Source organism: Schistocerca piceifrons, chromosome 10, assembly GCF_021461385.2.
Source record: "Schistocerca piceifrons isolate TAMUIC-IGC-003096 chromosome 10, iqSchPice1.1, whole genome shotgun sequence".
Classification (NCBI taxonomy): Eukaryota; Metazoa; Arthropoda; class Insecta; order Orthoptera; family Acrididae; genus Schistocerca; species Schistocerca piceifrons.
This window is the reverse complement of record NC_060147.1, coordinates 85,535,496-85,551,744: the sequence shown is the minus strand read 5'-3', so window position 1 is coordinate 85,551,744 and position 16,249 is coordinate 85,535,496. Positions and strand designations below refer to the sequence as shown.

General features: G+C 41.2%; 1 protein-coding gene across 1 annotated transcript in view; it reads left to right on the top strand.

Moving 5' to 3' along the window:
* LOC124719070 (D-ribitol-5-phosphate cytidylyltransferase-like) overlaps positions 1-16,249 on the top strand; it is a 61,897-nt gene that overhangs the window by 37,243 nt on the left and 8,405 nt on the right. Inside the window, exon 6 of the mRNA XM_047244752.1 lies at positions 3,496-3,761. Coding sequence (XP_047100708.1) covers positions 3,496-3,732 — 237 coding nt within the window. The 3' untranslated portion in view covers positions 3,733-3,761. The remainder of the gene's footprint in view (positions 1-3,495; positions 3,762-16,249) is intronic.

The following is a 16,249-nucleotide window of genomic DNA, read 5'->3' as shown; positions in this document are numbered from 1 at the left end:
GAAATCCAAGTTTGAGTCCCAAGTCCAGCACAAATTTTAATGTCACTTTTGGGTAGTAGATCTATACCTAATATAGGTGATGCCAAGGAATTCACAGTCAACAAATTAATTTCGAAGTATTTTCAAACAGTTTGCATCCATTTTCCAGTGTCTGCCATTTCCTTGGTGATCTTCAGTGAGGCAGATAAACATGTGACCATTTGTGCTTGCTTTCTTTACATGCATCCAATATTCCCTATTAGCCCTATTTGGTATGGGTCCCACTCACCTGAGCAATACTCTATGATGGGTAGTGTAATTGATTTGTAAGTGGTCTCCCTTGTAGACAGCATTTTCATAATATCCTGTCATTGAACCAATGTCTGCCACCTACCTTACCTTTGATTGAGGCTACGTGATCATTAGGTTTCATATTCGTAGAAATTGTTACACCCAGCGATTTGTACAAGTTGGCCAAATCAAATTTGTGACTCATTGATATTGCAGTTATATTGTAACATATTATTTAATTTTCTTGAAGTGATGATTTTATATTTTCAAACATTAAAAGCAAGTTGCCAATCTATGCACCACTTTGAAATTTTATCACGCCATGACTGAATATTTATGCAGATTTTTTATTTATGGGGCTTCATTATTATGGATAACTGCATCAACTGATAAAGACTGAGGTTACTACTAATACTGCCTCTAGGGCCATTAGAATACAACACGGACCTTGCCACGGTGGAATGGCTCGCAGGCCTCTATGCAACACATAGCTGTACCATAGATTCAACCACAGTGCAACACAGCCATTATATTTCCTAAGGATATACAGCTCTAATTTATGGCATAATGATGCGGGCATCCTCTTGAGTAAAACATCCCAGAGGTAAATTAGTCCTCATTTGGATCTCCAGGCAACAAACACTGAGGGAGATGATGTGATCAGGAGAAACAAAACAGATGATCTACAGATCAAAGTGTGGAATGTTAGATAACTTAGTTGTGTAGGTAGCTTGAAGAATTAGGTATAGAGAAAATTAGTGAAGTATAGTGGCAGGAAGAAAAGTGTCTCCCTTCAGGTGAATGAGGCTATGAATACTAAAAGAGACAGAGGTGATACAGGAGTAGGTCTAACAATGGATAAGAAAGTAGGAGTCCTGGTAAGCTACGCTGAATAAATGAATACATTATCTTAACAGAGGTAGACAGGAAGTGAACACCTACCACAGTAGTACATGTTGTAACCTGCTGGCTCTGCAGATGATGAAGAGGCTGAAAAAATGTGTGATGAGAAATAATTCAAATTGATAAAAGAGATGAAAATTTAATAGTGGTGGAAGACTGGAATTTGGTAGTAGTAAGTGGAAGAGGAGGAAATGTTGTGGGAGAACATTGGGAGAGGGGGGTGAAAGGGGAAGCCACCTGGTATAATTTTGCACAGAGCAAAATTTAATCATTGTAAACATTTGGTTTAAAAACCATGAAAGAAGGTTGTATGTGTGAAAGAGACATGGTTCACTGGCAGGTTTCAGATTGACAATATAATGGTAAGACAGGGATTTCAAAACCAGGTTTTAAAACAGTAAGACATTTCCAGGGATAGATGTGTACTCTGACCATAATTTATTGGTTACAAACTGCAGACTAAGAGTGAAGAAATTGCAAAAAGGACAGAAATGAAGGAGATAGACTGTGGATAAACTTAAGGAATCAGAAGGTACTGAGAGTTTCAGAGCAAGCATTTGGCAATGTTGGACTGAAACATGGGGAAAGCAATGCAGTTGAAGATGAGTGGGTAGCTTTTAGAGATGAAATAGAGAAGGCAGCAGAGGATCAGACATTCAAAAAGACTAGTTCCAGTAGAAATCATTGGACAACACCCAACATATTGAATCTAACTTATGATAGGTGAAAATATAAAAATGTAGCAAATGAAGCAGGTGAAACGGATTACAGACGACGAAAAAATGAGATGACAAAAAGTGCAAAATGTCTAAGCAGGAATGGCTAGAGGACAAACACAAGGCTGTAGAAGCGTGCATAAGCCAGTGACCTTGCTGCAAGTGGTAACAGTGGTTCCCATCAGATCACTGAAGTTAAGCACTCTCGGGCTCAGATAGTACTCGGATGTGTGACAGTGACTGTCCAGATCTGCCGAGTGCTGTTGGCAAGCAGGGTACACTCGGCCCCTGTGATGCCGGTTGAGGAACTACTTGAGTGAGCAATAGTGGGTTCGGTCATGAAGACTGAAAACAGCCGGGAGAGCGGTGTGCTGACCACATACCCCCTCTCCATATCTGCATTCATCAGGTGAGGATGACATGGCAGTTGGGCAGTACCATTGTGCCATCCGAGGTCTGTTCAGACAGAGTGCCCCTCATAATGAGGGGTAATGTAGGTGCTACCTACAGAATTCATATCAGAGTTATTAATATTATTATTTGTACTCAAACTCATTTGATTTACAGAGACACAGTGTGACCTTTAGTATACCTAGTTTAAAACTTTCCAAATGATGTACAACCTCAGTTGTTAGTTACAATGTGCGCCCCTGCAAGTTAATAATTTTTATTGTCTTCCAGTTTTTATCACTAGTTACACATGCCACCATATGAGTGCTGGAATTGATGGATCAAAGTGCAAAAACAGTACAGAGCCTGTACTAAGTGCAGCATTCTTTGAATATTGAATTAGGAGGCTTGAGAGAGAGGCCACGTGAGTGCCTCCCATGTCTGTCTGCAGAGACAGACTTCAGAATTACACTATCTGGTAATTACCACCTCCTACAGAGGAGATAGCTTAAGCCATCTGCCCCCCACTCTTACTTACCTCTGCTTCTCTCTATTATTCAGCATTTGCCCCAGAAATTTTTTTTTTTTTTTTTTTTCCCCCCCCCCCCCCTCTCACCGCTGTCACCCATGTGACTGGGTATAACTACATCCATTCCTAAGGGTCCTAATGTAAAGCCAAAACTGCAATAATCTCATACAGTTTATTAGAACTTATGACTCTCAGTCACTCCTGACAATCACATCTCCATTTCTGCCTACATCCCTTTCACCACCCTGTACAATTATAAAACAATAAATAAATAATGTTACAGAAAAAATAATCCAATCTAACAGAACAGCACATTTAAACTGTGTAAAACTTTGCCTCTAGAAAATATAAATGAACAACCTAAAATTAAATTGTTTGCTTACAAACGGATGGCATAGGATGCAAAAGTTGCAAAAGGTACTGACTGATACTGTGGCATCAAAATAATCAAAATAAGTGAACAATCTAATACCTCACAAAGTAGAACCCTGTGATACTTCTGATAATATTACAACTAGCACACTTTCTTTTGAGGCAGTTTAAGTTACTTGTATGCCTACAGCTGACCATCATTCCAGATTACATACCATATGCAGTTGTTTGGTGATTCCTCCATTCGGTAACTGATACGAAAATGAGTTGCCACGTAGGTCAAGGCGGCAGTTTGTGGTACACTTCTGTCGGCAGGGTGTCATCGTGCACGTGATCGAGCACCCGGAGGGGGACGGCATGCGTGGTGTGTCGGCACTGGAGCTGCACCGCTCGGGCCGCCACATGGCGCGCCACCACGAGAAGTTGCGCAAGGCGGTCGTCGTGGTGCACTGGCTCTCTGCCGGCGAGGAGCGCGGACTCGCGCGTCTCGTCTCCGCCCTCGTCCTCTCCGATGACCCGCGCGCATTCTCGGGACAGACGCTGTTTCTCTGAGTGTCATTCGGGATAGAGAGGAGGAACAGGTAAGTGGAGGGAAGCTGTTGTCACTCTATGAAAGTGTATTCTTGTGTGCATATCTTGTCTTTTATATATCACTGATCATTCGAAATATGACAAAGCAACATTTTGGACTACCTGTCCTCAGTTTTCCCCATGATTGTAGGATTTAAAGGTTAATGCCCTCCCATCTGTTAAAACAGTATGATGCACTTCTCAAAAACATTTGGTAAAACTGATTGTTTTAAATAATTTTTGAGAGCTTTTAAGTAAAAAAAAGAGAAAAAAAGAAAGAAATATTGGCCCCTTTGGTAAAGCGATCCCTAGCTGCATAGATTTTTGAACTTGTAAACATGAGGTTGCTGGTCCAATTTCTATACCTACATACATACTCTGGAAACCCACTGTGAAGTGCATGGCAGAAGGCTCTTCCCCTTGTACTCAATCTATTTGGGTGTGAAGCATGGGAAGAATGACTACTTAGCCCTTCATTGCTTGTGCAGATGACACTCATCATCCACATGATTTTCCCAATGTTTTGTGAATGACTGGATTGGATTTACTTCATGTCATTTTTTTTATCTTTCTGTTAACTCTCCATCTGTTAGCTTCAACCATCATTGGCTTTCAGTTATGCAGGGCTACATTGTTTCTGAGATATTACTATAGCCTGGAGGACACTGGCCATCCATGTGAGCAGTATTGCTACAATCTGAAACAAAGCAAGTGTATGTCACTTTACTGTTTTCCTACGAGGGTAATCCCAAAACTAAGGTCTCCTATTTTTTTATAAGTACATAGACCTGTTATTTCTACAGTGGTTTACATCAGTTTAGAGCTTGAACAGTTAGCTATCTTTCGGCAAAATCACCATTTCTGTCGATGCATTTTTGTAGAAGCTGTGGGAGTTTTTGTATGCCCATGTCATACCAGCTCGCTGCCATGCTGTTTAGAAAGTTATGAACCTCTTCTTTCACCTCGTCATTGGAGCTGAATCGCTGGGCCCACAGTTAATGCTGACAGGTACTTTGAGACTCTGAAAAAACTCAAACAGGCAATTCAGAACCAGAGAAGAGGAATGCTGAGCAAGGGTATACACATTCTCCATGACAACGCTTGCCCACACATCACTCGGCAAACCTTTGCTTTCCTGCACCAGTTTCAGTGGATATCACCTGTTACCTAGGTTGAAAGAACATTTGGCCAGAAAGCAATTCAGCTCTGATGACGAGGTGAAAGAAGAGGTTCATAACTTTCTGAACAGCATGGCGGCGAGCTGGTATGACATGGGCATACAAAAACTGCCACAGAGTCTACAAAAATGCATCGACAGAAATGGTGATTATGTTGAAAAATAGCTAAATGTTCAAGGTCCAAACTATTGCAAACCATTGTAGAAATAAATGGGTCTATGTACTTATAAGAAAACTGGAGACCTTACTTTTGGGATTACCCTTGTAGATTCAATCCAACATTCTTGTCCGTAGTTATAGTTAATTTGCTTTTTACATGGAATACTTACCTACAAAAAGTAAATATTTCCTATACTTTTAGTTTGTGAAATAAATGTAAAAGTTAAAAAAAAAGCTAGGACAGAGTTTAGCAGAGATCTTGATGTATGTCTACAATGGTTCCATGAGCTGAGTGATGGAGATCCTGAGATGATATTGCTGACTCAGAAAATGAGGATTGTGTACAGAAAAGTGGTCATGATTCATGAAAAGAACAAGAAGTACCTGAAAATGATGAATATGAATCACAGGAAGAAGTAATTCAAGAGGACATATTTCTTTTAAGAAAAGATGGAATAGCTAAATGGTGGAAAAGTAAATATCCTTCCAATGTTAGAACAAGTTCTTGTAGTATTATTATGCATTTACCTGGACTCAAAAACAAAGCATGTATAAGAAAGACAGAAATACATATAACAAAGCTATTTTGGGATGAAAATATAATATTCGTTATTGCTTCACGTACTAATATTTACATTAGTGAAGCTCGTAGTAACTTTTTTAGCTAAGAAATGCTAAATGAACAGATGTTATAGAGATCAGAGCTTTCTTTGATTTTTAATGTATGTCTGGGTATCGGAGACATTCTAGGAAGAGTTTATCAGAGTTGTGGGAAAATTCAAAGGGCAACGAACTTGAATCGTGCTACTTATCCATGAGTGAAAATCAATTCAGTTTGCACTTGAGATCTCTGGGGTTTGATAGCACACTTGATAGAGGTGTTGGCAGTGAGAATGCCAAGTTGGCTGCCATCAGAGACGTACTGGAGCTATTTACGAAGAATTCCTAAAAATATTTGTCGCCTAGTGCATGTCTTACTGTATCTGTGTATTATATTTAAATTTAAATAAAACGCTTTGTTAGCTAGCATGTGCCGTTCTGTATTTGTATATTATATTTAGAATTAAATAAAACACTTCCAAATCATTCACATCACCATTTAAAGTATCCAAATGCACCATTTATGTTGTGGATGACACCTGTCATCTGCACAGGTAACTATGTCAGGAATTATTATTGCATGATTAACAGAGGTTAAATGCCTCTGTGAGCTGTAATTAGACTGAGCTACCGTCCCTACATGAGCAATAGATCTCAGTTATAGTAGTCTGCTGTGAAGCAGTTAAGGATGGGAGTAACTTTCTCATGATGCGGCACTGCCAAATAAGATAGCTCAGTAAAACTTGGACCATCACAGAAAGAACCACTACAATATAGTACAGAAGATAACTAAGAGAAATACACAATGAGATGAACAGGAAGGTCACTTTCATTCGATGACTATAATTACACCGAAATCACCACAGTTCGTGATGTTCTCCTGGAGATTACAAATGACCACAAATATCAGTGCATATTACAAATGCTGGACAGTTATTGGCGCCCGTGGTCATGCTGCCGTACATCGCCACAACACATACTACATGTGCTCGATGGAATTTAATTCGGAGAATGAGCAGGCCACCCATTCGCTGAATATCCTCTCATTCGGGATCTCTTCGTTTTGTGCAGTTTAAAGCAGTCTTGCATTGTGATCCATTAAAACTATGGCAGGGCCAAATGACCCATGATGCACATAGGGAAATAGTGCATTGTCACGTTAATATTGAACTGTGAGTGTACTGTGTTCAAAGATTCGGAGATCAGTATGCCAATGCAACATTATGCCTCCTCACAACATAACACATGGACCACTAAAACGTGTTTGAAATGTTCGCTGGCTGCCTTATGTGCTCCCACCTCTCACCGTATGAGGGTATGTATAGCATTGTCAAACATGATCCAGGTAGATGACAAAGCACAAGCGCATCGAACAGTGCTCGTGGAGGAGCTCTTGGAATGAAAGGATATTCGACGAATGACTGGTGTGCCCATTCCCCTAACTTAAATTCCATCAAGCAGATGTGGGATGCATTGGGGATATGTATTGCAGCATGTCCACATGTGCCAATGACCATCCAGTAGTTGTCATCCATGCTAGTTGAGGAATGGAATGCTTTAGCACAAGAATTCCTTACTAACTTTGTGGCCAGCATTGGAGGACTTTGCAGAGCATGCATTACCATCTGTGGTGATCACACAGCGTATTAAGAACCTTGTATTCTGGTCTCAATATCGGTTGAGGTATTACATGTTAACATAACATTACTCTGCTTCCAGAGGGCTCCGAATTGTATTGTGTAACGTGGAGGTGTGTAATGCAACTATGTCATTGTGTGAAGAACAGACCCTCAGAAAACTGAAAGCACGAATTCTGAGAGTTTATCCACACATGTACACCCTGTCCTTCAGACATGTCTGCTTGTGTCTGTATATGTGTGGATGGATATGTGTGTGTGTGTGTGCGAGTGTATACCCGTCCTTTTTTCCTCCTAAGGTAAGTCTTTCCGCTCCCGGGATTGGAATGACTCCTTACCCTCTCCCTTAAAACCCACATCCTTTCGTCTTTCCCTCTCCTTCCCTCTTTCCTGATGAGGCAACAGTTTGTTGCGAAAGCTTGAATTTTGTGTGTATGTTTGTGTTTGTTTGTGTGTCTGTCGACCTGCCAGCACTTTCTTTTGGTAAGTCACTATATATATATATATATATGTCTGCTTGTGTCTGTATGTGTGGATGGATATGTGCGTGTGTGCGAGTGTATACCTGTCCTTTTTTCCCCCTAAGGTAAGTCTTTCCGCTCCCGGGATTGGAATGACTCCTTACCCTCTCCCTTAAAACCCACTTCCTTTCGTCTTCCCCTCTCCTTCCCTCTTTCCTGATGAGGCAACAGTTTGTTGTGAAAGCTTGAATTTTGTGTGTATGTTTGTGTTTGTTTGTGTGTCTATCGACCTGCCAGCGCTTTTGTTCGGTAAGTCACCTCATCTTTGTTTTTATATATAATTTTTCCCACGTGGAATGTAATTGTGTAAGTGTGTGTGTGTGTGTGTGTGTGTGTGTGGGGGGGGGGGGGGGGGCTGTCTGCAACTCAACGTGTAGTCTTTACAGTGAGTAACCATCTATCTTTTCCTTATATTGTTGGGAAAAATGTGTTTATCACCAGAGTGATTATGCAGAGAAATAAATATGTAGACATGAGAAATAAATGTGTAGGCTGTTAATAAAGTTTGTTTTATTTGGAAAGCGCTGAGAGTTTTCACATAAAAAAATTCAGAGGCAGTAATTTTCAGCTTACCTTCATATATGCCAGTTGTAACAAGCATGAAGGAAATATTTGGCTGGTATAGTAGTGATAGGATAGCAGCTACCAATTAATATTTCGATCATATCCTGAAGAAGATGATGATGATGATGATTTCCTCCTTGCCGTGTCCGGCGACAGCAACTCTGTCAGTCGTTTAGTCTGTATTGTGGTGGGCTCAGATGTGGCTTCCAAAGCTGAGCTTTGCTTTGAAGATCCGGTCGCATGAAGAGCAATACAGATGCCCAGTGGAGTTATACGTATAGATGTAATTAGATGTAATTAGTGGAGTTATACGTATAGATGTAATTAGGCTTGGGCTTAGATTTGCAGAGCTTTTGTTTATCGTCCAGGTTCTTTAGGCGGATATGCTCGAATTGTTCCACACTCTTGTGTACAGTTGAGCGCCACTCTGATCAGTGCAATGCAAGCTCCTCCCAATGTTTGCTCGGAATGCCACAGGCTGTGAGGTGGTGTTTGATGGTGTCTTTATATCCCAGGTGCTGGCCACCTTGCCGCCGCTTTCCACACGAGAGCTCTGAGTAGACCACCGCTTTGGGAAGTCTACTGTCGTCCATGCGTTTGATATGGCCACTCCAGCTCAGTTGGTGTTTGATTAAGAGAGCTTCAGTACCAGGCAATTTCATGTGACGCAAAATCTCTGTGTTTGGAACACAGACCTCCCATTTCATGCGGAGAATTGATCTCAGACAGCGAAGATGAAAGGTGTCTAACCTCCTAATGTCAGCTTTATAACAGCACCAGGTTTCCAAGGCGTAGAGTAAAGTTGGTAATATTAATTGCTTTGTAGACCGCAATTTTAGTTTGTAGTCTGAGATCATGTGATTTCCATACTCGGTGATACAGCTTGCCAAAAACTGAGGCTGCATTGGCTATACGAGCTGCAATTTCTGTTGTCAGGCTGTTGTGGCTTCTAATTTGGCTACCTAGATATTTAAACCCCCCCATGAACCATGGACCTTGCCGTTGGTGAGGAGGCTTGCGTGCCTCAGCGATACAGGTAGCCGTACCGTAGGTGCAACCACAACGGAGGGGTATCTGTTGAGAGGCCAGACAAACGTGTGGTTCCTGAAGAGGGGCAGCAGCCTTTTCAGTAGTTGCAAGGGCAACAGTCTGGATGATTGACTGATCTGGCCTTGTAACAATAACCAAAACGGCCTTGCTGTGCTGGTACTGCGAACGGCTGAAAGCAAGGGGAAACTACAGCCGTAATTTTTCCCGAGGGCATGCAGCTTTACTGTATGATTACATGATGATGGCGTCCTCTTGGGTAAAATATTCCGGAGGTAAAATAGTCCCCCATTCGGATCTCCGGGCGGGGACTACTCAAGAGGATGTCGTTATCAGGAGAAAGAAAACTGGCGTTCTACGGATCGGAGCGTGGAATGTCAGATCCCTTAATCGGGCAGGTAGGTTAGAAAATTTAAAAAGGGAAATGGATAGGTTGAAGTTAGATATAGTGGGAATTAGTGAAGTTCGGTGGCAGGAGGAACAAGACTTCTGGTCAGGTGACTACAGGGTTATAAACACAAAATCAAATAGGGGTAATGCAGGAGTAGGTTTAATAATGAATAGGAAAATAGGAATGCGGGTAAGCTACTACAAACAGCATAGTGAACGCATTATTGTGGCCAAGATAGATACGAAGCCCACGCCTACTACAGTAGTACAAGTTTATATGCCAACTAGCTCTGCAGATGACAAAGAAATTGAAGAAATGTATGATGAAATAAAAGAAATTATTCAGATTGTGAAGGGAGACGAAAATTTAATAGTCATGGGTGACTGGAATTCGAGTGTAGGAAAAGGGAGAGAAGGAAACATAGTAGGTGAATATGGATTGGGGGACAGAAATGAAAGAGGAAGCCGCCTGGTTGAATTTTGCACAGAGCACAACATAATCATAACTAACACTTGGTTTAAGAATCATGAAAGAAGGTTGTATACATGGAGGAACCCTGGAGATACTAAAAGGTATCAAATAGATTATATAATGGTAAGACAGAGATTTAGGAACCAGGTTTTAAATTGTAAGACATTTCCAGGGGCAGATGTGGACTCTGACCACAATCTATTGGTTATGACCTGTAGATTAAAACTGAAGAAACTGCAAAAAGGTGGGAATTTAAGGAGATGGGACCTGGATAAACTAAAAGAACCAGAGGTTGTACAGAGATTCAGGGAGAGCATAAGGGAGCAATTGACAGGAATGGGGGAAATAAATACAGTAGAAGAAGAATGGGTAGCTTTGAGGGATGAAGTAGTGAAGGCAGCAGAGGATCAAGTAGGTAAAAAGACGAGGGCTAGTAGAAATCCTTGGGTAACAGAAGAAATATTGAATTTAATTGATGAAAGGAGAAAATAAAAAAAATGCAGTAAGTGAAACAGGCAAAAAGGAATACAAACGTCTCAAAAATGAGATCGACAGGAAGTGCAAAATGGCTAAGCAGGGATGGCTAGAGGACAAATGTAAGGATGTAGAGGCCTATCTCACTAGGGGTAAGATAGATACCGCCTACAGGAAAATTAAAGAGACCTTTGGAGATAAGAGAACGACTTGTATGAATATCAAGAGCTCAGATGGAAACCCAGTTCTAAGCAAAGAAGGGAAAGCAGAAAGGTGGAAGGAGTATATAGAGGGTCTATACAAGGGCGATGTACTTGAGGACAATATTATGGAAATGGAAGAGGATGTAGATGAAGATGAAATGGGAGATATGATACTGCGTGAAGAGTTTGACAGAGCACTGAAAGACCTGAGTCGAAACAAGGCCCCCGGAGTAGACAATATTCCATTGGAACTACTGACGGCCGTGGGAGAGCCAGTCCTGACAAAACTCTACCATCTGGTGAGCAAGATGTATGAAACAGGCGAAATACCCTCAGACTTCAAGAAGAATATAATAATTCCAATCCCAAAGAAAGCAGGTGTTGACAGATGTGAAAATTACCGAACTATCAGCTTAATAAGTCACAGCTGCAAAATACTAACACGAATTCTTTACAGACGAATGGAAAAACTAGTAGAAGCCAACCTCGGGGAAGATCAATTTGGATTCCGTAGAAACACTGGAACACGTGAGGCAATCCTGACCTTACGACTTATTTTGGAAGCTAGATTAAGAAAAGGCAAACCTACATTTCTAGCATTTGTAGACTTAGAGAAAGCTTTTGACAATGTTGACTGGAATACTCTCTTTCAAATTCTAAAGGTGGCAGGGGTAAAATACAGGGAGCAAAAGGCTATTTACAATTTGTACAGAAACCAGATGGCAGTTATAAGAGTCAAGGGACATGAAAGGGAAGCAGTGGTTGGGAAGGGAGTAAGACAGGGTTGTAGCCTCTCCCCGATGTTGTTCAATCTGTATATTGAGCAAGCAGTAAAGGAAACAAAAGAAAAATTCGGAGTAGGTATTAAAATTCATGGAGAAGAAATAAAAACTTTGAGGTTCGCCGATGACATTGTAATTCTGTCAGAGACAGCAAAGGACTTGCAAGAGCAGTTGAATGGAATGGACACTGTCTTGAAAGGAGGATATAAGATGAACATCAACAAAAGCAAAACAAGGATAATGGAATGTAGTCTAATTAAGTCGGGCGATGCTGAGGGAATTAGATTAGGAAATGAGGCACTTAAAGTAGTAAAGGAGTTTTGCTATTTGGGGAGCAAAATAACTGATGATGGTCGAAGTAGAGAGGATATAAAATGTAGACTGGCAATGGCAAGGAAAGCGTTTCTGAAGTAGAGAAATTTGTTAACATCGAGTATAGATTTAAGTGTCAGGAAGTCATTTCTGAAAGTATTCGTACGGAGTGTAGCCATGTATGGAAGTGAAACGTGGACGATAAATAGTTTGGACAAGAAGAGAATAGAAGCTTTCGAAATGTGGTGCTACAGAAGAATGCTGAAGATTAGATGGGTAGATCACATAACTAATGAGGAAGTATTGAATAGGATTGGGGAGAAGAGAAGTTTGTGGCACAACTTGACCAGAAGAAGGGATCGGTTGGTGGGACATGTTCTGAGGCATCAAGGGATCACCAATTTAGTATTGGAGGGCAGCGTGGAGGGTAAAAATCGTAGAGGGAGACCAAGAGATGAATACGCTAAGCAGATTCAGAAGGATGTAGGTTGCAGTAGGTACTGGGAGATGAAAAAGCTTGCACAGGATAGAGTAGCATGGAGAGCTGCATCAAACCAGTCTCAGGACTGAAGACCACAACAACAACAACAACAACAACAGATATTTAAAGTGTGACACATTTTCCAAATGTTTATTGTCCAGCTTAATACTGCAGTCATCTGTATTGGAACACCTAAGTGGTTGTTGAACCTGCTAAATGACTCCTGCAGAAGATTTTGTGTAGTCATAAGCATCACCAAGGTGCAAATCGTGAATATAATAATTTTCTGTTAAACAATACTAGTGTGGCATGCATCTGTGCAAGTAGGCTAGCCGACAGTCAATTAATTGAAAGTGGAAAGTACACAGAGGTGACGGAAGTCATGGGACAATGAAACGCACATATACAGACTGAAAAGGTATAAAAGGGCCGTGCTTTGGCAGAGCTATCATTTGTACTTGTGCTCCAGAATGAAATTTTCACTCTGCAGTGGAGCGCGTGCCAAAATGAAACTTCCTTGCAGATTAAATAAAACTTTGTGCCGGACTGGGACTCGAACTCGGAACCTTTGACTTTTGCAGGCAAGTGCTTATACACAGATGATTCACATGAAAAGGTTTCCGCCAAGTGCTTGTACTCCAGTGATTTGTGCGAAAAGGTTTCTGACGCCATTATGGCTGCGTGACAGGAATTAACAGACTCTGAATGCGGAATGGTAATTGGAGGTAGATGCGTGGGACATTCCATTTTGGAATTGCTACGGAATTCAGTATTCTGAGTGTCGAGAATGGGCTAAGAATATCAAGTTTCAGGCATTGCTTCTCACCATGGACAACACAGTGGCTGATGGCCTTCGCTTAATGACCGAGAGCAGCTGTGTTTACGTAGAGTTGTCAGCACTAGTAGACGAGCAACGCTGTGTGAAATAACCACAGAAATCAATGTGTGATGTACAATGAACGTATCTGTCAGGTCAGTGCAGTGAAATTTGGTGTTAATGGGCTATGGCAGCAAATGACTGTCGTGAGTACCTTCACTAACAGCACGACATCGTTACAGTGCCTCTTCTCGGCTCGTGACCGTACCAGTTGGATCCCAGATGGCTGGAAAACTGTAACTTGGTCAATTGAGTCCCTGTTTCAGTTGATAGGAGCTGATGGTAGGGTTTGATTGTGGCACATACAACACAAAGCCATGAACTCAAGTTGTCAGCAAGGCACTGGTGGTGGCTCCATGATTGTGTGGGCTGTGTTTACATGGAATGGACTGGCTCCTTTGGACCAAGTGAAACTCTGTTTGTCTACTTTACCACCATTTCTTGGATTTCTACCAAAATGAATTGTAATGCAATCATTAATAGAAAACAACATAACAAGGAGACCATTTTCAGCCATTCGTGGACTTCACATGCCCAAATGATGGAATTTTTATAGATGGCAATGTGCCATGTCACCGGGTCACAATTGTTCGTGACTGGTTTGAAGAACATTATAGACAATTTGAACAAATGATTTGACCACCCAGTTCACCCAGCATGAATCCCTTCAAATGTTTATGGGACATAATCAAGAGGCCAGTTTGAGCACAGAATCTTGCTTCGGCAACACTGTCAAGAGTTATGGACGGCTATAGGGGCAGCATGGCTCAGTACTTCTACTGCGGACTTCCAGCAACTTGTTGAGTCACATTGAGTTGCTGCACTGCATCGGTTAGAAGGATGTCCGGCATGATATTAGGAGGTATTCCGTGACTTTTGTCACCTCATTGTACCTCAAACATTAATTTTAAAATTATTTGATGTGTCTACATAAATTTCTCCTCAACATTATGTTAGAGTACAAAGGGAATGTGATTGTAATAGAGCACTGGACTAGTACAGGTTGCCATGTTGGAAGCTAAGCCGAGAGATGTGAGACTTCGTGGAGATTGAAGAATTTACATCACAGAAGCAGATTACTCATTTTCACTTCTAATACTTTACCTCTTTTGAGAACGTTTTTTATAATATCTGAATTTGGTTCAAATAGCTTCCTTTGTGCTTCTTGGGCAGTTTTATTTCTGTCTTTCCCCCTTGTGATTCTATTTATGCTTTTTATTACAACAATACGAGAGAAGGAAAGTTGCTACTCACCATATAGCGGAGGTGCTAAGAGTCGCGGAGGTGCTGAGTCGCGATAGGCACAATAAAAAGATTCACACAATCATAGCTTTCGGCCATTAAGGCCTTTGTTAGTGTGTGTGTGTGTGTGTGTGTGTGTGTGTGTGTGTGTCTACTGCTGACAAAGGCCTTAATGGCCGAAAGCTATGATTGTGTGAATCTTTTTATTGTGCCTATCGCGACTCAGCACCTCCGCTATATAGTGAGTAGCATTTTTCTTTCTCTCGCATTGTTACATTTCATCCTGGATTTTCCATTGTTCCATTTATGCTTTTTATTAGGTTTCTTAGCTGTCCTAAAGTGTTTCCATTCCAAAGCTGCATACACACTTTTTTATTATGATGACTAGTGGTCCATCCCAGCTTCACACAGATAGCACTAAGACTCTGGGATGGGGAAACTTGTCTGACATAGCTCTAATTTTGTTTATGGGCCAGTGCATAGAGTTAAGATTAAAATTCAGAGAACAATGGTTGGTAAATAAGTATCATAACTGTCATATAACTTCTGCAACCTGCCTAACAATGCGAGCCGGGCATCGGAGGTAACGAGCTGCCACAACCACTTATTTGTCAGTGGGGCAGTCACCAGCTTGTTTTGTGTCCCATAGAGGATATAAGAGCCACTCATTACCTGGCAATCACCGGTGGACCCTGCTCCTGCCACTGTAGGTTGTGCAGTAGCTCACAGCTCCCACCATTGCAGCAAGATGTCACTCCAAACAGTAACTAAGGATGGAAAAGATAACATTCTGCTGACTCCAGCACCAGCCCAACGGGAGTATGAAAATTTCTACAGTATTTTATGAGATTAGCTTTCACATACAGGTGTAAAAAGTAGCAGAGGACATTAAATTACAATATTTATAGAAGGACAATACATGACAGATTCTGATAATAATAATTTTGGATTGTTCAGTGGCCTGGTGCAAGTCTTTCAATTGGACATCACTTCAGTGACTTGTGTCTGCCTAACCATTTATCCCGTCAGAGAAAGGGGCCCTACAGTTCAACATGGAATCCAAACCGTTTTAGTTTCTGGTGAATCTCCACATCATTGTGCAGTGAATGCTGGGTTAAAAGGAAGAGTGAGAAATCCATGGTGTGCCTGGGATTTAATCCTGCAGCCTCTCACTTTCCAGACACACACTTTACAGATAGACAACCAGCCTCTACACAAATTTTGGTCGATATTTGCTCTCTGGAATTGCAGCAGGTGCACCGCTAAGTGGCAATGGCATCATTTTCACAGCGGTGGGACCTTTCATTCATTGTAGTTCACTCAATTTTCATGAAATATTTATATATACAAACTTTACTTATGAATCATTTTATGTATTAGTCAAAACTGGATCAAAATCTTCAAAGCAGTTCCCAAGATTAGCCCTAACATACAGACAGAAAGTGTGGCATGGGACTGTAATTTATGTAAGTATAGAAGACATATGGAAATGCAACTCTCTCTCTCTCTCTCTCTCTCTCTCACACACACACACACACACACACACACACACACACACAC